Below are 22500 nucleotides of genomic sequence, written 5' to 3'. Positions count from 1 at the left end.
ATTGATATATGCAACAGTCGTCATGTTGTCTGATTGAAACCATATGAATTTGGCCTTCGCTAGTTGAGGCCAAGCTCTGAGAGCATTGAATATCGCTCTCAGTTCCAGAATGTTTATCGGGAGAAGAGACTCTTCCCGAGACCATAGTCCCTGAGCTTTCAGGGATTCCCAGACCGTGCCCCAGCCCACCAGACTGGCGTCGGTCGTGACAATGACCCACTCTGGTCTGCGGAAGCTCATTCCCTGGGATAGATTGTCCAGGGTCAGCCACCAACGGAGTGAATCTCTGGTCTTTTGATCTACTTGAATCATTGGAGACAAGTCTGTATAATCCCCATTCCACTGTTTGAGCATGCACAGTTGTAATGGTCTTAGATGAATTCGTGCAAAAGGGACTATGTCCATTGTTGCAACCATCAATCCTACTACTTCCATGCACTGCGCTATGGAAGGACGAGGAACAGAATGAAGCATTTGACAAGAGCTTAGAAGTTTTGATTTTCTGACCTCTGTCAGAAAAATCCTCATTTCTAAGGAATCTATTATTGTTCCCAAGAAGGGAACTCTTGTTGACGGGGACAGAGAACTCTTTTCTTTGTTCACCTTCCATCCGTGAGATCTGAGAAAGGCTAGAACGATCTCCGTATGAGCCTTTGCTTTTGACAGAGACGACGCTTGTATTAGAATGTCGTCCAAGTAAGGTACTACTGCAATGCCCCTTGGTCTTAGAACCGCTAGAAGGGACCCTAGCACCTTTGTGAAAATCCTTGGAGCAGTGGCCAACCCGAATGGGAGGGCCACAAACTGGTAATGCTTGTCCAGAAAAGCGAACCTTAGGAACTGATGATGTTCCTTGTGGATAGGAATGTGTAGGTACGCATCCTTTAGATCCACGGTAGTCATAAATTGACTTTCCTGGATGGTGGGTAGAATCGTTCGAATAGTTTCCATTTTGAACGATGGTACCCTGAGAAATTTGTTTAGGATCTTCAAATCCAAAATTGGTCTGAACGTTCCCTCTTTTTTGGGAACTACGAACAGATTGGAATAAAATCCCATTCCTTGTTCCTTTATTGGAACTGGGTGTATCACTCCCATTTTTAACAGGTCTTCTACACAATGTAAGAATGCCTGTCTCTTTATTTGGTTTGAGGATAAGTGAGACCTGTGGAACCTTCCCCTTGGGGGTAGTTCCTTGAATTCCAGGAGATAACCTTGAGAAACTATTTCTAGCGCCCAAGGATCCTGAACATCTCTTGCCCAAGCCTGAGCAAAGAGAGAGAGTCTGCCCCCCACTCGATCCTGTCCCGGATCGGGGGCTACTCCTTCATGCTGTTTTGTTAGCAGTGGCAGGCTTCTTGGCCTGCTTACCCTTGTTCCAGCCTTGCATTGGTTTCCAGGCTGGTTTGGGTTGTGAGGTATTACCCTCTTGCTTAGAGGATGCAGAATTAGAGGCTGGTCCGTTTCTGTGAAAAGGACGAAAATTAGGCTTATTTTTAGCCTTAAAAGACCTATCCTGTGGAAGGGCATGGCCCTTTCCCCCAGTGATGTCTGAAATAATCTCTTTCAATTCTGGTCCAAATAAAGTTTTAGCCTTGAAAGGGATGTTAAGCAATTTTGTCTTGGATGACACATCCGCTGACCAAGACTTTAGCCAAAGCGCTCTGAGCGCCACGATAGCAAACCCTGAATTTTTCGCCGCTAGTCTAGCTAATTGCAAAGCGGCATCTAAAATAAAAGAGTTAGCCAATTTAAGTGCGTTAACTCTGTCCATAACCTCCTCATATGGAGTTTCTCTACTGAGCGACTTTTCTAGTTCCTCGAACCAGAACCACGCTGCCGTAGTGACAGGAACAATGCATGAAATCGGTTGTAGAAGGTAGCCTTGCTGTACAAAAATCTTTTTAAGCAAACCTTCTAATTTTTTATCCATAGGATCTTTGAAAGCACAACTATCTTCAATAGGAATAGTAGTGCGTTTGTTTAGAGTAGAAACTGCCCCCTCGACCTTGGGGACTGTCTGCCATAAGTCCTTTCTGGGGTCGACCATAGGAAATAATTTCTTAAATATAGGGGGGGGAACAAAAGGTATGCCGGGCTTTTCCCACTCCTTATTCACTATGTCCGCCACCCGCTTGGGTATAGGAAAAGCGTCGGGGGGCACCGGAACCTCTAGGAACGTGTCCATCTTGCATAATTTCTCTAGAATGACCAAGTTGTCACAATCATCCAGAGTAGATAACACCTCCTTAAGCAGTGCGCGGAGATGTTCTAATTTAAATTTAAATGTCACAACATCAGGTTCAGCTTGATGAGAAATTTTTCCTGAATCTGAGATTTCTGCATCAGACAAAACCTCCCTCATTGCCCCTTCAGATTGGTGTGAGGGTATGACAGAACAATTATCATCAGCGACCCTCTTGCTCTTCAGTGTTTAAAACAGAGCAATCGCGCTTTCTCTGATAAGTAGGCATTTTGGATAAAAGATTTGCTATGGAGTTATCCATTACAGCCGTTAATTGTTGCATGGTAATAAGTATTGGCGCACTAGATGTACTAGGGGCCTCCTGCGTGGGCAAAACTGGTGTAGACACAGTAGGAGATGATGTAGTATTATGTTTACTCCCCTCATCTGAGGAATCATCTTGGGCAATATCATTATCTGTGGCAGTACTGTCCTTACTTTGTTTGGACGCTATGGCACAATTATCACATAAATTTAAATGGGGAGACACATTGGCTTTCATACATATAGAACATAGCTTATCTGAAGGTACAGACATGTTAAACAGGCTTAAACTTGTCAACAAAGCACAAAAAACGTTTTAAAAAAAAAACCGTTGCTGTCTCTTTAAATTTCAAACAGAAAACACTTTATTACTGAATATGTGAAAAAGTATGAAGGAATTGTTCAAAAATTACCAAAATTTCACCACAGTGTCTTAAAGCATTAAAAGTATTGCACACCAAATTTCAGAGCTTTAACCCTTAAAATAACGGAACCGGAGCCGTTTTAAAATTTAACCCCTATACAGTCCCAGCTATAGTCTTTGCTGAGACCCAACCAAGCCGAGAGGGGAATACGATACCAAATGACGCCTTCTAGAAGCTTTTTTAGTGATTCTTAGATCCTCACACATGCATCTGCATGCCCTGCTCTCCAAAAACAACTGCGCAGTAATGGCGCGAAAATGAGGCTCAGTCTATAACTAGAAAGGCCCCCTGACTGAAAAAGGTGTCCAACACAGTGCCTGCCGTTTTATAAACGTTCCCCAAGATTATAAATGCCAATTGATAGCCTAAATCTGAATAATATGCCCAAATAAAGCAATCGATTTAGCCCATAAAAATGTCTACCAGTTTTTTAGCCCTTATTAAGCCCTTTATTCTGTATGTTTGACTAAGAAAATGGCTTACCGGTCCCCATGAGGGGAAATGACAGTCTTCCAGCATTACACAGTCTTGTTAGAAATATGGCTAGTCATACCTTAAGCAGAAAAGTCTGCTAACTGTTTCCCCCAACTGAAGTTACTTCATCTCAACAGTCCTATGTGGAAACAGCAATCGATTTTAGTTACTGTCTGCTAAAATCATCTTCCTCTTACAAACAGAAATCTTCATCCTTTTCTGTTTCAGAGTAAATAGTACATACCAGCACTATTTTAAAATAACAAACACTTGATAGAAGAATAAAAACTACATTAAAACACCAAAAAAACTCTTAACCATCTCCGTGGAGATGTTGCCTGTGCAACGGCAAAGAGAATGACTGGGGTGGGCGGAGCCTAGGAGGGACTATATGGCCAGCTTTGCTGGGACTCTTTGCCATTTCCTGTTGGGGAAGAGAATATCCCACAAGTAAGGATGACGCCGTGGACCGGACACACCAATGTTGGAGAAAGGTGGCTATATTGGTCACTGATTTGTTTTTGTTTTTGAATGTCAGAAATGTATATTTGTGAATGTTGAGATGTTATATTGGTTTCACTGGTAAAAATAAATAATTGAAATGGGTATATATTTGTTTTTTGTTAAGTTGCCTAATAATTATGCACAGTAATAGTCACCTGCACACACAGATATCCCCCTAAAATAGCTATAACTAAAAACAAACTAAAAACTACTTCCAAAACTATTCAGCTTTGATATTAATGAGTTTTTAGGGTTCACTGAGAACATGGTTGTTGTTCAATAATAAAATTAATCCTCAAAAATACAACTTGCCTAATAATTCTGCACTCCCTCTATATATATATATATATATATATATATATATATATATATATATATATATATATATATACACATACACACATATATATTTAAGACTAGAGAGTGCTGTCTTCTATCTTTTGCTCTATATATATATATATATATATATATATATATATATATATATATATATATATATACACACATACATATACACACACACATATATATATATATATATATATATATATATATATATATATATATATATATATATATATAGAGATATATATACACACACAAACACACACACACATATATATATATATATATATATATATATATATATATACATACATATATACACACATTATATATATATATATATATATATATATATATATATATATATATATATTATACACACACACACACACACACACACACACATATATATATATATATATATATATATATATATATATATATATTCGAGAACTTTACAGAGGGGACGCAATGGCAAAATGTGCTATAATAAGTTATATGTTATATGGGCTTAATAGCCTTTATAAGTGTCTAAATGACAACGTGGTGCAGACCCTTAAATAAAATGTTACATGAAGTGGCTCAGAGAGTGAGCCTCAGGATTATAATCCTGATATAAAGACAGGGGATTCAGCACTCTTTTAAGAAAAAGCTCAATACATTCTTAGTTTCAAAAGCAAGTTTTAATGGTGGGACGGCATAACTCCCCACATCCTGGAAATACAAACACAAACCAGAAAATAATAATCGCAATTGCAACAATGATTGCAAGTAAGTATAAATAGTAAACCCTGCAATCACAATAGTGGGCCTGACCGGTCAGGTGTACATGCTACTGCAAAATTGAATGTTAATAAGCAGTTTAATATAGTACAACTATCACAGGATGGACAATTTCCGTAACTCTTTTAGAGGATAAACATGCAAGCTATTATGGCATAAAAGTTAGCGGATCCTCGCCACTCCCCTCAGTCTAACTACACCCGGCTGCTCACAGCACCCCTTTTCAGGGGTAAAGATGCTGGGCAGGTTTAATAAAGGGATCTAAGTAGACTGAAAAGGGAAGCCAGCGGATCTATATCAATTCTCAGAGAATATAATCCTAACAAAATGCAAGCATAGGACTTAGTATGTACTGACAGCAATGTTACACAATTCCCAAAAATTAAAGACAAAATGTTATGTCAAGCATGTTAGTATCAAGCATAGTCCAAGATAAGCGTTAGAGCAAAATCATCAGGCAGGCAAGGTTGTCAGTAAGCCAATATACTGAATGAAATGCAGAATGTAATCCAGCTTATAGTAGTGTGCTTATGCCCGAATGTAAGATGTAACATGTTCATGGGAAGTTATTAGTAAGCAGCAAGCATATTCTAGAAAAAGTCCAGTAATACTGTCATTCATCAATCCCAGTCCAACATGCAGGCATATATTAGTCAGGAAGAAATAAACATCCCTGGAACATCCTTAAAGCAAACCAGTTCAATGGTGGTTACGGAACAGGTCGGTCAGTTGCCAATACATCAACATACTTCGGCAGACATAAATAATTTCACTTTTAGCACCCAGTATGATAGCTGGCCATGCTATTAATGCCGGTGTTTATAATAGCAACTTTTTCATACGACCTGATTCTCCTTCCGTCTTAGCTAGCCGCGATTTGCCGCAACTTAGAGCCTCCGAGGCGGATTCTTTCAAGCCGGACCTCCTGTGATAGTTGTACTATATTAAACTGCTTATTAACACTCAATTTTGCCGTAGCATGCACACCTGACCGGTCAGGCCCACTATTGTGATTGCAGGGTTTACTATCTATACTTACTTGCAATCATTGTTGCATTTGCGATTATTATTTTCTGGTTTGTGTTTGTATTTCCAGGATGTGGGGAGTTATGCCGTCCCACCATTAAAACTTGCTTTTGAAACTAAGAATGTATTGAGCTTTTTCTTAAAAGAGTGCTGAATCCCCTGTCTTTATATCAGGATTATAATCCTGAGGCTCACTCTCTGAGCCACTTCATGTAATATATATACATACATACATACATACACATATATATATATATATATATATATATATATATATATATATATATATATATATACATATATATACACACACACACACATAAATATACATATATATATATATATATACATATATATATATATATACACATACAAACATACATACATACGCACACACACACATATATATATATATATATATATATATATATATGCACAAAAGACTGTCAGGGCCTTCCTTCTGTGATCATTAAGGACAAAGATGTATATACAGTGTTGTGGGGTCGTACATCCCCTATCACCACGCACTTACTTGTGAAAACCTCAATCTGTTTGAGGTAAGTAGCCACCGTATATGCAAAAAAGCCCAGCTTGCTGATGTCTCCAGGTCTGAAGTGCAGAAAACGGAAACAATTGCTCAGCTGTGCAGGAACTTAATAAATTTCCCTTTAGTGTTACAGTCATGTGACTATTACACATGACGCGGGGTGACCAAAAACACACTGAGATTTTTGCCCAATCAGTAGCTTCGAATATTATCCAATCAGAGATTAGAGACTTTGTTCTTACTTTAGAACAGCTGCTTTTTAAACTCATGTAAGTAAGTTGTACTTCTATCCCTCTGAGGAAGAAAAACTTTAAAGCGCGTCAGGAACGTTATATTACTACACTTTGAGTTAACTGAAAACTCTGAGGTGGTTCATTGCTGCGATATCCACTCGATTTATATATACATTTTACACTGTTTGCCTTATTCTTACCTCATTTGATTGAGGTTTGACTTGTGAGTGGGATTGTCTTCATTTACTTATTGCATGATTTTTTAAATAAAACGTACTTCACTATTTGTGGCCATTTCCCATTCTCTCTCTCACTAACATGTACTGAGACGAATCAAGGAGGCACCCTGTGGATATCCTGTGTTGACACCTCAGTTCCTGCACAGCTGAGCAATTGTTCCGGTTTTTGTTTTCTGCACTTCGGACCTGGAGACATCAGCAAGCTGGGCTTTTTTGCGTATACGGTGGCTACTTACCTCAAACAGATTGAGGTATTCACAAGTAATTGCATTTCGATAGGGGATGTACGACCCCACAACCGTGTATATACACATCTTTGTCCTTAATGATCACAGAAGGAAGGTGCTGACACCTAGTCTTTTGTGCATATTGTGTTTGGTGAAGATAACCAGGGAGTCTTCACTCTTCTTTTGGATCTGCTGCCTTCTTTTGGAATTTAATAATTCCTGTGGACTTTTTATCATCATCATCAGTATTTTTTTTTTATTAATATTATTATTTGTATATTTATTGTTTGTCATATAGCCTAGCGTGGTTTTACATAGTCTTTTATGATTTTTTTTATATATATATATATATACACAGCAAAAAAGGAAATGTTGCAAGCAGCGGTTTCAGTGATAAAAACACAGTCTTTATTAGAACAAGATTTAAAAACACTCCAGAGATCAACACAGGTACATCACAACGAATAGTCCGCTAACATGTTTCGGCCTCAGGCCGTAATCATAGCTACTGGACAGTGCACCTGAGCTATTTAAAAAGCACCAGGGTCACCCTGATTGGGTAAAATCAAATACAAGTTGTGAAGTAAATTAACTCTATGAGTACTTATATAAATTGTGAAGCCTGTTATCTGAATTCAAAAGATTGCAATTGCAACAAATGACAAGTCAAAGGAATACAATAAAACAGTATGATAATACAGTAGTATAGTTGTACATAAGGTGCTAACATTTAATAAAGCAATAATGAGATAATGTATAAACCAACAAGGTTCCTAAACCCAATTTAAACTAATGTGTAGGAACTAAACAACTTTAAGGGTTGGTAACAAAACATAACATAATGCACCTACGAAATGGGACCATACATTCTGTCATTTAATGCGGAGTATCAGCATATATGAAAAATGATAAACACTATACTGATAAATCACTTTATGTGATAATTAGAGTATATAGTGAGACATAACTTTATGGAAATTGAAAGATTACAAGAATGAATACATTTATTTATTGAGTGAAAAGATTACACTTACCTGAACACTCTGCCATAGTTCCCGTGAACTTTGTAAACACCATAGAGCCGGTCTGCAACCCTCTGCAAAAAATTAAATAAATAAAAATACACAGCTCTGTGCAACGTGCACACACAGCAAGGCAGCAAGGAATTATAAACATATAGATACAAGTTCCTTTTTCATACATAGGCGTGTATACACAAAAACAAATTATGCTTTCCTGATAATTGCGTTTCCATCGTGGGGAGGAGAGTCCACGGCTTCATTAATTTCTTGTGGGAATAAGAACCTGGCCACCAGGAGGAGGAAAAGACACCCCAGCCAAAGGCTTAAATACCTCCCCCACTCCCCTCATCCCCCAGTCATTCTGCCGAGGGAACAAGGAACAGTAGAAGAAATATCAGGGTATAAATGGTACCAGAAAAACAAAAACAATTTAGGTCCGCCCAACGGAGCAACGTGTGGGAGCCGTGGACTCTCCTCCCAACGATGGAATCAAAATTATCAGGTAAGCATAAATTATGTTTTCCATCTAAAAGGGGAAGAGAGTCCACGGCTCCATTCATTACTTGTGGGAAACAAATACCCAAGCTCTAGAGGATACTGAATGAAAAATGTGTGGGAAAAAGGCAGACCCTAATCTAAGGGCACCACAGCCTACAAAACCTTTCTCCCTAAAACCACTTTGGCAGAAGCAAAAACGTCAAATTTGTAAAACTTTGTTAAAGTATGTAAGGAGGACCAGGTAGCCAGCCGCCTTACAAATCTGCTCCAAAAAAGGCCTCATTCTTGAAGGCCCAAGAAGAAGCCACAGCTCTAGTGGAATGAGCCGTGATCATCTGAGGAGGCTGATCTCCCGCTGTCTCATAGGCTAAGCGAATCATGCTCCTCAACCAAAGAGACAAAGTAGCAGCAGAGGCCTCCTGTCCCTTACGCTTCCCTGAATACACCACAGAGATGTAGACTGTCTGAAATCCTTAGTAGCCTGAAGGTAAAACTTCAGGGTACAAACATCATCAAAATTATGAAGTAACCTCTCCTTTGGAGAAGGGTTAGAACACAAAGAAGGAACAACTATTTCCTGATTGATGTTAAGATCAGACACAACCTTGGGAAGAAATCCCAAGCCAGTGAGAACAGCTTTATCGGCATGAAAAACCAAATAAGGAGGCTCCCATTGCAAGGCCGCCAGCTCAGAAACTCTGCGTGCCGATGCAATAGCTAACAGGAAGAGGACCTTCCAGGAAAGAGTCTTAATGTCAATAGAGTGCATAGGTTCAAACTGAACCCTTTGCAATTCCTTAAAGGGACATTCAACCCAAACATTTTCTTTCATGATTCAAGTAGAGAATACAATTTTAAACAACATTCCAGTTTAGTTCTATTATGTAATTTGCTTCATTCATTAGATATCCTTTGTTGAAGAAATAGCAATGTACATGGGTGAGCCAATCACACGAGACATCTATGTGTAACATCCAATATGCAGCTCCTGAGCCTATCTAGATATGCTTTTTAGCAAAGTATATCAAGAGAATTAAGCAAATTAAATAGAAGTAAATTAGAAAGTTGTTTAAAATTGCATGTTCTTTCTAAATCATGAAAGAAAAAAAATTGGGTTTCATGTCCCTTTAAGAACTACGTTTAAGCTCCAGGGAGGAGCGGTCTGTCTGAAGACAGGCCCAATTCTAGACAGAGCCTGAACATCAGGAAGCTCAGAGAGCCTTTTGTGCAACAAGACTGATAATGCCAAAAATCTGTCCCTTTAAGGAACTTGCGGCAAGCCCCTTCTCCAGACCATCCTGAAGAAAGGAAAGAATCCTGGACACCTTAACCTTATGCCAAGGATATCCATGCGACTCACATTAGGACAAGTAAGTCCTCCACACCTTATGATAGATGAGACGAGTGACCGGCTTCCTGGCCTGAACTAGAGTATCAATCACCCTTTCAGAAAAACCTAGTTTGGAGGACAAAACTAAGCATTCAATCTCCACGCAGTCAGCCTCAGAGAATCTAGATTTTAATGTTGAAAGGGACCCTGTTCCAGCAGATCCCTGCAACAGAGTAACCTCCAAGAAGGAGAGGATGGCATCCCTACCAGATCCGCAAACCAAGTCCTCCGCGGCCATGACGGAGCGATCAGAATGGCTGAAGCTCGCTCCTGCTTTATGCGGGCCACTGCACAAGGAAGAAGCGGTAACTGTGGAAAAATGTAAGCTTGGTTGAATCCCCAAGTAACCGCTAAGGCATCTATCTGCTCTACCTGGGGATCCCTTGACCCCAACCCATATCTGGGTAGCTTGCAATTGAGTCTGGACACCATGAGATCTATCTCCGGCGTTCCCCATCTGAGACAAATCTCTGCAAACACCTCAGGGTGGAGAGACCATTCCCCCGGATGAAAGGACTGCCTGCTGAAAAAGTCCGCTTCCCAGCTGTCCACACCCGGAATGTGGATCGCTGAGAGCGAGCAGTTGTGTGACTCCACCCATTCAAAATCCGAGACACCTCCCTCATTGCTTGGGAGCTTCTCGTACCCCCCTGATGGTTGATGTAAGCCGAGGTAATGTCGGTCTGGAATCTGATAAAGCTGAATGACCCCAGAGGAGGTCAAACCTTCAGAGCATTGTAGATTGCTCGAAGTTTCAGAATATTTATAGGGAGGAGAGACTCCTGTGATAGATCTGAATGATCGCCGTTCCACTGTCTCAACATGCACAACTGAAGAGGTCTGAGATGGAACCTGGCGAATGGAATGACATTATGCTGGAAACCATGAATCCGATCACTTCCATACATAGGGCCACTGAGGGACTTGAGGAGGACTGAAGAGCCAGACAGGAGGACACAATCTTCATGCGTCGATCTGTGAGAAAAATCTTCATGGATATAGAGTCTATTATTGTGCCCAGGAACTCCACCCTGTTGCTGGGAACCAGGGAACTCTTTCCTGAGTTGATCTTCCAACCGTGAGATTGGAGCAGGAGAAGAAGGGCCCTCGAGTGATCCAGTGCAAGACTGAATGACGGTGCCTGGACTAGGATGTTGTCCAGATAGGGCGCCACAGCAATGCCTCTGGCCACTGCAAGTAGCGCCCCCAGAAACTTCGTGAAGACTCTCGGGGGCCTTCGCCAGACCAAAAGGAAGGGCCACAAACTGGAAAAGTTGGTCCAGAAATGCAAATCTCATGAACCTGAAGTGATTGTCTTCTTGAACTAGGGGCAGAATAAATCTGATCGTTTCCATTTTGAACGATGGAACAGCCAGAAATTTGTTTAAACACTTTAGGTCTAGAATCGGTCGGAACGTGCACTCCTTCTTTGGGACCACGAAAAGGTTTGAATAATACCTTAGACTCCTCTCTGCCGAGGGTACTGGTACAATAACTCCTAGAGAAGAGAGATCCCTCACACACTTTGTCAAATCTGTCTGCAAGACCAGAAAAAAAGAAAAGCATTTCTAGAGGAATCTGCCCCTTGGTGGATGAGATCTGAATCCTATCCTGTACCCTTGGGCGACAAACTGCAGAACCCAAGCGTCCTGAACGTCCTGCAACCAGGCTTCTGAGAAGAGAGATAACCTGCCCCCTACTTGGTCCAGAGACCGGTCGGGGCCGCCCCTTCATGCCGATTTTGACTCAGTGGGCTTCTTGCTCTGCTTGGACTTACTCCAAGACTGAGCTGGCTTCCAAGTAACCTTGGACTGATCTGCTTTCGCGGCGGGCTGCTGGAGTTGGGCCTTGTCCACACAAAATGGATGAAAGGTAGAACCCTTAGGCTTAGCCTTCTAATCCTGCGGTAGAAAGGCACCCTTGCCTCCCGTAACCGTGGATATGATCGAATACAATCCTGGACCGAACAAAATCTTTCCTTGAAAAGGTAGGGACAACAATCTCGACTTAGAGATCATGTCCGCAGACCATGATTTTAGTCACAGAGCCCTGCGAGCTAAAATGGAAAAACCTGATATATTCGCATTCAGGCAAATAATTTGCATATTGGCGTCACATATGAAAGAATTGATGACCTTCAACGCCTTAATATTTTCCCGCATCTCATCAATGAAAGTCTTCCCCTCGACCTTATCACAAAGGAATTCACACCAATATGTCGCAGCTCTAGAAACCGCGGCTACAGCCGCTGCCGGATGGAAAACAAACCCTGTGTGCTGAAACATCTTTCTTGACACGTTTACCAACTTTTTATCAATGGGCTCTTTAAACGACAAACTATCCTCAAGTGGAATAGTCGTCCACTTCGCGAGCGTAGAGATGGCACCATCAACTTTAGGGACAGTCCCCCATAGCTCGAGATGAGAGTCCGAAACGGGGAACAGTTTCTTAAAAAGGAAAAAGGGGAAAAGGAAGAACCTAATCCATCCCATTCATTCTTAATAATAATAATAATAATAATAATAATAATAGCCATTTAAACAGGAACCGGGAAGGTCTTAGGTACCATCCTGTCCTCATATACTTTATCAAGCTTAGGAATCGAAGGAACCTCCGTAAGTTTCGGTTCCGGAACCTCCAGAACAGCATGCACTTGCTTCAGCAAAAAACATAATTTATGTAAGAACTTACCTGATAAATTCATTTCTTTCATATTAGCAAGAGTCCATGAGCTAGTGACGTATGGGATATACATTCCTACCAGGAGGGGCAAAGTTTCCCAAACCTTAAAAATGCCTATAAATACACCCCTCACCACACCCACAATTCAGTTTAACGAATAGCCAAGAAGTGGGGTGATAAGAAAGGAGCGAAAGCATCAAAAATAAATTATTGGAATAATTGTGCTTTATACAAAAAAAATCATAACCACCACAAAAAGGGTGGGCCTCATGGACTCTTGCTAATATGAAAGAAATGAATTTATCAGGTAAGTTCTTACATAAATTATGTTTTCTTTCATGTAATTAGCAAGAGTCCATGAGCTAGTGACGTATGGGATAGCAGATACCCAAGATGTGGAACTTCCACGCAAGAGTCACTAGAGAGGGAGGGATAAAATAAAGACAGCCAATTCCGCTGAAAAATTAATCCACTACCCAAACCAAAAGTTAAATTTTTATAATGAAAAAAAACTGAAGTTATAAGCAGAAGAATCAAACTGAAATAGCTGCCTGAAGTACTATTCTACCAAAAACTGCTTCTGAATAAGAGAAAACATCAAAAAGGTAGAATTTAGAAAAAAGTATGCAAAGAAGACCAAGTCGTTGCTTTGCAAATCTGATCAACAGAAGTTGCATTCTTAAAAGTCCAGGAAGTAGAAACTGACCTAGTAGAATGATCCGTAATCCTCTGAGGCGGAGATTAACCCGACTCCAAATAAGCAAGATGAATCAAAAAGCTTTAACCAAGATGCCAAAGAAATGGCAGAAGCCTTCTGACCTTTCCTAAAACCAGAAAAGATAACAAATAGACTAGAAGTCTTTCTGAAATCTGAATAGCTTCAACATAATTTCAAAACTCTTACCATAGCCAAAGAATGTAAGAATCTCTCCAAAGAATCATCAGTATTAGGACACTAGGAAGGAACAATAATTACTCTACTAATGTTAAAATTCACAACTTTAGGTAGAAATTGAAAAGAAGACAGCAAAACCACCTTATCCAGATGAAAAATCAGAAAAAGGAGACTCACAAGAAAGAGCAGATAATTAAAAAACTGTTCTAGCTCAAGAGATGTCTAAAGGAACAATACTTTCCATGAAAGTAATTTAAATGTCCAAAGAAAGCATATGCTCAAACGGAAGAGCCTGTAAAGCCTTCAGAACCAAATTAAGACACCAAGGAGGAGAAATTGGCTTAAATGACAGACTTGATACGAACCAAAGCCTGAACAAAACAATGAACAACAGAAAGATTAGCAAATTTTTCTATGAAAACAGCACAGAAAAAGCAGAGATTTGTCCTTGCAAGGAACTTGCAGACAAAAACCCTCATCTAAACCATCCTGAAGAAAACTATAAAATCCTAGGAATTCTAAAAGAATGCCAAGAGAATTTATGAAAAGAGCATCAAGAGATGTAAATCTTTCAAACTCGATAATAAATCTTACTAGACACAGATTTACGAGCCTGCAACATAGTATTAATCACTGAGTCAAAGAACTTCTATGACTAAGTACTAAGCGTTAAAACTCCATACCATCAAATTAATAATTTGAGTTCCTGATGGAAAAAATGAATGTTAAGATATAAGGTCTGGCCTTAATGGAAGTGACCAAGATTGGCAACTGGACATCCGAACAAGAACCATATACCAAAACCTGTGTGGCCATGCTGGAGCCACTAGCAACACAAAAGATTGCTCCCTGATGATTTTAAAAATCACTCTAAAAAGAAGAACCAGAGGCGAAAAAATATAGGCAGATTGATAACTCCAAGGAAGTGTCAATGCATACACTGCTTCCGCCAGAGGATCCCCAGACCTGAATAGGCCCCTGGGAAGTTCCTTGTTTAGATGAGATGCCATCAGATCTGTTTCTGGAAGCCCACACATCTGAACAATTTGAAAAAACACATCTGGGTAAAGAGACCATTCTCCCGAATGTAAAGCTTGATTGACAGAGATAATCCGTTTCCCAATTGTCTATACCTGGGAAATGGACCGCAAAAATTAGACAGGAGCTGGATTTAGTCAAGCAAGTATCCGAGATACTTCTTTCACAGCCTAAGGACTGAGAGTCCCACCCTGATGATTGACATACGCCACAGTTGTGACATTGTCTGTCTGAAAAACAATAAACATCTCTTTCTTCAAAAAGAAGCCAAAACTGAAGAACTCTGAAAAATGCACGGAGTTCCAAAATATCGATTGGTAATCTCGTCTCCTGAGATTTCCAAACCCCTTGTGCTGACAGAGATCCCCAGACAGCCTTCCAACCTAAAAGACTCGCGTCTGAAGTGATCATGGTCCAGGTTGAATGAACCGAAGAGACCCTTTAGAAATATATGATGGTGATCTAACCATCAAATCAAAGATAGTTGAACATTGGGATTCAAGGATATAAAAAGTGATATCCTAGAATCCCTGCAACATTAATTCAGTATAAAAAACTGGAAAGGTTTCTTATGAAAATGAGCAAAGGGAATTGAATCCAATGCTGCAGCCATAATACCAAAACCTTCCATGCATATAGCAACTGAAGGAAATAATAGAGACTGAAGGTTCCGACAAACGGAACCCAATAAAATTGTCACTTGTCTGCTAGAGACAAAGACATTGACACAATCTATCTGGAAACCTAAAAAAAGGTGACCCTTGTCTGAGGAATCAAAGAGCTTTTGATAAAAAAACCTCTAACTGTGTCTTGAAGAAACAACAAAAGTTGAATCATATGAGATTCCGCAGAACGAAAAGACTGAGCCAGTACCACGAGACCGTCCAAATAAGGAAACACTGAGAACCTTGAAAAGATTCTTAGAGCTGTCGCTAGACCAGAAGGAAAAGCAACAAATTGGTAATGCTTGTCAAAAAAAGAGAATCTCAGAAAATGAAAATAATCTGAATGAAAACAGAAAATGAAGATATGCATCTATTGTGAACAAATAATGCCATTACTGACCAAAAAAGGCAGAATAGACCATATAAACTCCATTCTAAAAGATGGTATACTTATGACAATTCAAAAAGATTTTCTATCTTGAAATAATGAATAGTTTGAATAAAACCCCCAAAATCCTGTTCCTAAAAAGGAACTGGTATAAATACCCCAGAAAACTCCAGGACTGAGCAGCGCCTTGAGCCCCAACGGGTGACCAGCCGCGCTTCACAAGTACCCAATACATATAGGACTGAAACACACTTCAGGAAAGTGTGAGCTTTACTGGAATAGCTGGAATATGTTAGAGAGAGAAAAAATACTTCTCACAGATGGTTTTACTCTGAATCCTATTCTGTATCCAAATCTAAGAAATTTGGACCGAATTGAACCAAACAAATTTATTAAAGTATTAACCTGCCCCTTACCAGCTAAGCTGGAATAAGAACTGCACCTAAATGCAAATTTTAGGAGCTGACTTTGATTTTTAAAATGGCTTAAATTAAATGAAGAAAACTTACAATTATAAACATGTTACTTGGGGAAGAATTTAGAATTCCGTTCCTTAGTAAGGAAAAAAGCTTAATATTTAGCCTTAGAACTCAATCTTGCAGCCCAGAGTAACAGTTGAAGAATTGAATCCAATTGTGAACCAAATAATTGATTACCTTGGAAAAAAAGAAATATGGAATTTAGAAATCAAATTAGCATTCCAAGATTGAAATCATAAAGTTCTTCTAGCTAAAATAGCTAGACATAAATTAAACCTCATTTGCGAAAATATCAAAAAAATGACGACACAAATGAAATTATTAGCATGTTGATCAACTTAACAATGCTAAACAAATCATAATCTGATACTTGTTGCACTAAAGTATCCAACCAGAAAGCTGAAGTAGTTGCAACATCAGCCAAATAAATTACAGGTCTAAGAAAAGTACCTGAAAATAAATAATTTTCCTTAAATAAGATACAAGTTTCCCAAGGAAAAAAATAAATACTATCTGCTATAGAAATAGTAGTATGTTAGCAAGAGTAGAGATAGTCACATTAACTTGGGGATCTTCCTCAAAACTTAAAACTAACTGCCGGCAAAGGATACAATTAACTACCTTAAAGAAGGAATAAAAGACATTCTCGGCCTATGCCATTCCCTAGTATCAGGAACTGGAAAAAAACCTCTGAAGAAAACACAGAAGGTTAATAAACAGAATTTAAATGTTAGCTAGTCTTAAAAAGAACTAGTTACTTCAATATCCAAAATAATCAACACCTTTTCAACAAAAAACTAAAGTACTCTATTTAAAAATAAAAAAGTAGATTTGTTAGTGTCAATATCTGATGAAGAATATTCTGAATGAGAAAATACACCATCAGAGAAGGATAATTCAGGATGTTGGTCATTTGAAACTTCATCAAATAAATGAGAAGTTTAAACAAGACCTAAAAATTTTATTAGAAGGCGGGATAGCAGACAAAGCCTTATACTAGAATCAGAAAAATATTCTTATAAATTCCTAAATATATCTTGTACATAAGATGTAAAAAGAATAGCAATAGATAATGCATAAATACTAATGGACTCTGCATGTAAAAGTTTATCATAAAAACTTATTACAAACCATAGCTAAATATAAACATTCATAACATTAAAGGGACAGTCTACACCAAAATGTTTCTTATTTAAAAAGATAGATAATCCCTTTATTACCCAATCCCCGTTTTTGCATAACCAACACAGTTATATTTATATACTTTTTACCTCTGTGATTACCTTGTATCTAAGCCTTTGCAGACAGCCTCCTTATCCAAGTGCCTTTGACAGACATGCAGTATAGTCAATCAGTGAAGACTCCTAAATAACTTCACGGGAGTGAGCACAATGTTATCTAATATGACATGTGAACTAGCACAGTCTAACTGTGAAAAAATTTCAAAATGCTCTGAGCTAGGAGGCGGTTTTTAACTGTTTAGAAATCAGTTTGAGCCTAGCTAGGTTTAGCTTCTCAAACATACCACCAAGGGAACAAAGCAAATTTGATGATAAAAGTAAATTAGAAAGTTGTTTAAAATTGCATGCCCTATCTGAATCATGAAAGTTTAGTTTTCACTTTACTGTCGCTTTAAAATAAATGAACTTAGCTTTGGTAGGACTGATATCAGTCATCAGGAATCCCTCAGTATTTTCTGATTCAGGAACAGCTCTTGAAATATCTTGCAATATGCAATAGAAAAAAACAACATATAAAGCAAAATTATCAAATTCCTTAAATGACAGTTTCAGGAATGGGAAAAAATACAAAACAAACAAGCCTCTAGCAACCAGAAGCAACAAAAAAGTGAGACTGAAATAATGTGAAAAAAATGGCGCCAAGTATGAGATCCACATTTTTTGGCGCCAAGACGACGCCCACATTATTTGGCGCCAAGTATGACGCCCACATTTTTTGGCGCAAAAAAACGTCTAATACACATGTGCCAAAAAATGACTCAACCATGTGAAAACTTCCGGTGTCAACTATGGCGCCGGAAATAACGAAATTTTGCGCCAAAAAAGTTTGCGCCAAGAATGACGCAATAAATTGAAGCATTTTCTGCCCCCGCGAGCCTAACAGCCCGCAAGGAAAAAAGTCAATTTGAAAATTTTTGAAGGTAAGAAAAAATATTTATTCATATGCATTTCCCAAAATAATGAAACTGACAGTCTGAAAGAAGGAATACTGATTAACCGGAATCATGGCAAATATAAGTTTAACCCCTTAAGGACCAAGGACGTACGCCACACGTCCTCAAAAAAAATACAGTTAATGACCGAGGACGTGTGACGTACGTCCTTGGTCTGGAAAGCAGCTGGAAGCGATCCTGCTCGCTTCCAGCTGCTTTCCGGTTATTGCAGTGATGCCTCGATATGGAGGCATCCTGCAATAACCCCCCTTGGCCATCCGATGCAGAGAGAGCCACTCTGTGGCCCTCTCTGCACCGGACATCGGTGGCCGGTATCGTTGGTGGGTGGGAGCAAGTCTGGGAGGCGGGTGGGCGGCCGGCCATCGATGTGCCCAGTGGAGTGGAGGGGGGCGGGATCGGGGGCGGGAGCGCGCACGGGAGCGCGCGCGTGCACGGGGCGGGAGCGGGAGGGAACCGCTACACTACAGAAAAATAAAGTTTAAAAAGTACAACAAAATAACTTTTTGAAAGCTGTAAATAAACAGCTAAGAGATGTGGAAGGGGCGGGGGGAAGCTACACTGCAGAAAAGGGTTTTTTTTTTTTTTTAAAAAGGCACATTTTTTCACTAAACTGGGTACTGGCAGACAGCTGCCAGTACCCAAGATGGCGCCCATTAAGGCAGAGGGGGAGGGTTAGAGAGCTCTTTGGTGGGGGATCAGTAAGGCTGGGGGCTAAGGGGGGATCCTACACAGCAGCATATGTAAATATGCTAAAAAAAAAACCACAAAAAAAGCCCAAATATAGCTTTTATTTTAGTACTGGCAGAGTTTCTGCCAGTACTTAAGATGGCGGGGACAATTGGGGGGTGTTTGGGAGGGATCAGGGGGTCTCATGTTTCAGGTGGGAGGCTGAGCTCTACACTAAAGCTAAAATTAACCCTGCAAGCTCCCTACAAGCTACATAATTAACCCCTTCACTGCTAGCCATAATACACGTGTGAAATGCAGCGGCATTTGGCGGCCTTCTAATTACCAAAAAGCAACGCCAAAGCCATATATGTCTGCTATTTCTGAACAAAGGGGATCCAAGAGAAGCATTTACAACCATTTGTGCCATAATTGCACAAGCCGTTTGTAAATGATTTCAGTGAGAAACCTAAAATTGTGAAAAATGTAACGTTTTTTTTAATTTGATCGCATTTGGCGGTGAAATGGTGGCATGAAATATACCAAAATGGGCCTAGATCAATACTTGGGGTTGTCTACTACACTACACTAAAGCTAAAATTAACTCTAGAAGCTCCCTACATGCTCCATAATTAACCCCTTCACTGCTGGGCATAATACACGTGTAGTGCGCAGTGGCATTTAGCAGCCTTCTAATTACTAAAAAGCAACGCCAAAGCCATACATGTCTGCTATTTCTGAACAAAGGGGATCCCAGAGAAGAATTTACAACCATTTAAGCCATAATTGCACAAGCTGTTTGTAAATAATTTCAGTGAGAAACCAAAAGTTTGTGAAAAAATTTGTAAAAAAGTGAACGATTTTTTGTATTTAATCGCATTTGGCGGTGAAATGGTGGCATGAAATATACCAAAATGGGCCTAGATCAATACTTTGGGATGTCTACTAAAAAAAAATATATACATGTCAATGGATATTCAGAGATTCCTGAAAGATATTAGTGTTCTAATGTAACTAGCGCTAATTTTGAAAAATAATAGTTTGGAAATAGCAAAGTGCTACTTGTATTTATGGCCCTATAACTTACAAAAAAAGCAAAGAAGATGTAAACATTGGGTATTTCTAAACTCAGGACAAAATTTAGAAACTATTTAGCACGGGTGTTTTTTGGTGGTTGTAGATGTGTAACAGATTTTGGGGGTCAAAGTTAGAAAAAGTGTGTTTTTTTCAATTTTTTCCTCATATTTTATAAAATTTTTTATAGTAAATTATAAGATATGATGAAAATAATGGTATCTTTAGAAAGTCCATTTAATGGCGAGAAAAACGGTATATAATATGTGTGGGTACAGTAAATGAGTAAGATGAAAATTACAGCTAAACACAAACACCGCAAAAATGTAAAAATAGCCTTGGTCCCAAACGGACAGAAAATGGAAAAGTGCTGTGGTCATTAAGGGGTTAAAACATATATTTAGAACTTTACATATAAAGTGCCCAACCATAGCTTTGAGTGTCATAAATAGAAATAAGATTTACTTACCCTAAGACACTCATCTACATATAGTAGATAGCCAAACCAGTACTGAAACGAGAATCAGCAGAGGTAATGTTATTTAAGAGTATATCGTCGATCTGAAAAGGGAGGTAGGAGAAGAAATCTCTACGACCGATAACAGAGAACCTATGAAATAGATCCCCTAGAGGAAGACCATTGTATTCAAATAGGCAATACTCTCTTCACATCCCTCTGACATTCACTGCACTCTGAGAGGAAAACCGTGCTTCAGCCTGCTGCGAAGCGCATATCAACTTAGAATCTAGCACAAACTTACTTCACCACCTCCATGGGAGGCAAAGTTTGTAAAACTGAATTGTGGGTGTGGTGAGGGGTGTATTTATAGGCATTTTAAGGTTTGGGAAACTTTGCTCCTCCTGGTAGGAATGTATATCCCATACGTCACTAGCTCATGGACTCTGGCTAATTACATGAAAGAAAGCACAAATTCTCCATCCTGAACATAAAGTCAGGCTCCTCCGCAGCCGGAGGCCTAGATTACATGGATTCCGACCCAGAAGGGGCCTCCTCCGAAAAGTCAGATTGGGCCTCATCAGCAGATAACGCCTCTGATATTTCCATAGGCGTAGAGAACTCCTGGGATGGACCGCCAAGATGTGGCCTACGCTTGCGCTTAGCAGAACATGGTAAAGCATGGATCACCTTCGATACCGCCGTCTGCAGTTGATCCGCAAAATCTGACAGCCAACAAAGCACTCCTGTAGGAGTAATGGTTGGACCCTGGGGCGCTGCATGTGCAATAGGAGATGGATGCAGGGAACGCACCTCACAGGATGGAGAACCCTCAGAGGTGGACGGCTCAGTAGTATTAGACATCCTCTTATTTTTAGATGTTGCAACATTATCAAGGCATGTGGAACATAGTTGAGCAGGCTGATCTACCAAAACCTCCTCACAATAAACACAGGTATGAGACTTTGTTAAAGAGGGAGTAGCCATTTTAATAATAAAGAGGGCACCTTTATAACCTCCATTGGCCGGGGCACTCCCCATCTCTTATGACCCAGACTACAGAAACTGCTTTGTCTCTTGCGCCAGTCAAGCAAAAGAAGTTGCCTGCACTAGGGAAGAAAACGCGCAAAAAACAGCCGCACAAATACTCCCGAAAGAGAACCTGTCAGTTCCACCATTGCCAGAGCCTCATATCTCGCACATAACGCAGCAGTGACACAATAAACAATATTATGTATAAACCCCCCTGTTCAATAATCCCCCTTCCAGGAATATTAACCCTTGATTCTATAAAGATAAAAGGTGTCACACTGTGACCCTGTCCTCTCCGTTATCATTATGAATATAAATAATAAACTATCTTTCCGGAATCTATGCCGTGGAGCAGGAACATGGCCCTTCAAGTGTGACAAGTTAGTAGCATCGCTCCTGACATGGACTTGAGTGTAGAAAGCAGGCCGGGAAACTCCTCTACGCCGATTGCTTATGGAGCTGTTAATATGAGTCGGGATGGTTTCGCAGAAAGACACTCCCTGCTTCTCCAGACTCTAACTTTCCAGTCCCATTCCAAAGAGTACTACCCTCCACAAGAGACTATTCCGAATCTTCCGACACTTCTCTGCCATCCTCCTGTGACAAAAGGCAAAGAATGACTGGGTGATGAGGGGAGTGGGGGAGGTATTTAAGCCTTTGGCTGGCGTGTCTTTGCCTCCTCCTGGTGGCTAGGTTTGTATTCCCACA

At 39.7% G+C, this 22500-nt stretch overlaps 1 protein-coding gene across 2 annotated transcripts in view; it reads right to left on the bottom strand.

The window, feature by feature from the left end:
• SNX4 (sorting nexin 4) overlaps positions 1 to 22500 on the bottom strand; it is a 327445-nt gene that overhangs the window by 229818 nt on the left and 75127 nt on the right. For both annotated transcript variants that reach the window (XM_053698049.1, XM_053698050.1), the window contains exon 8: positions 8347 to 8408. In XM_053698049.1, the coding sequence (XP_053554024.1) occupies positions 8347 to 8408 (62 nt within the window). The remainder of the gene's footprint in view (positions 1 to 8346; positions 8409 to 22500) is intronic.

Source organism: Bombina bombina, chromosome 1, assembly GCF_027579735.1.
Source record: "Bombina bombina isolate aBomBom1 chromosome 1, aBomBom1.pri, whole genome shotgun sequence".
Lineage (NCBI taxonomy): Eukaryota > Metazoa > Chordata > Amphibia > Anura > Bombinatoridae > Bombina > Bombina bombina.
The sequence above is the reverse complement of the archived record's forward strand: the minus strand, read 5'-3'. Positions and strand labels throughout refer to the sequence as shown.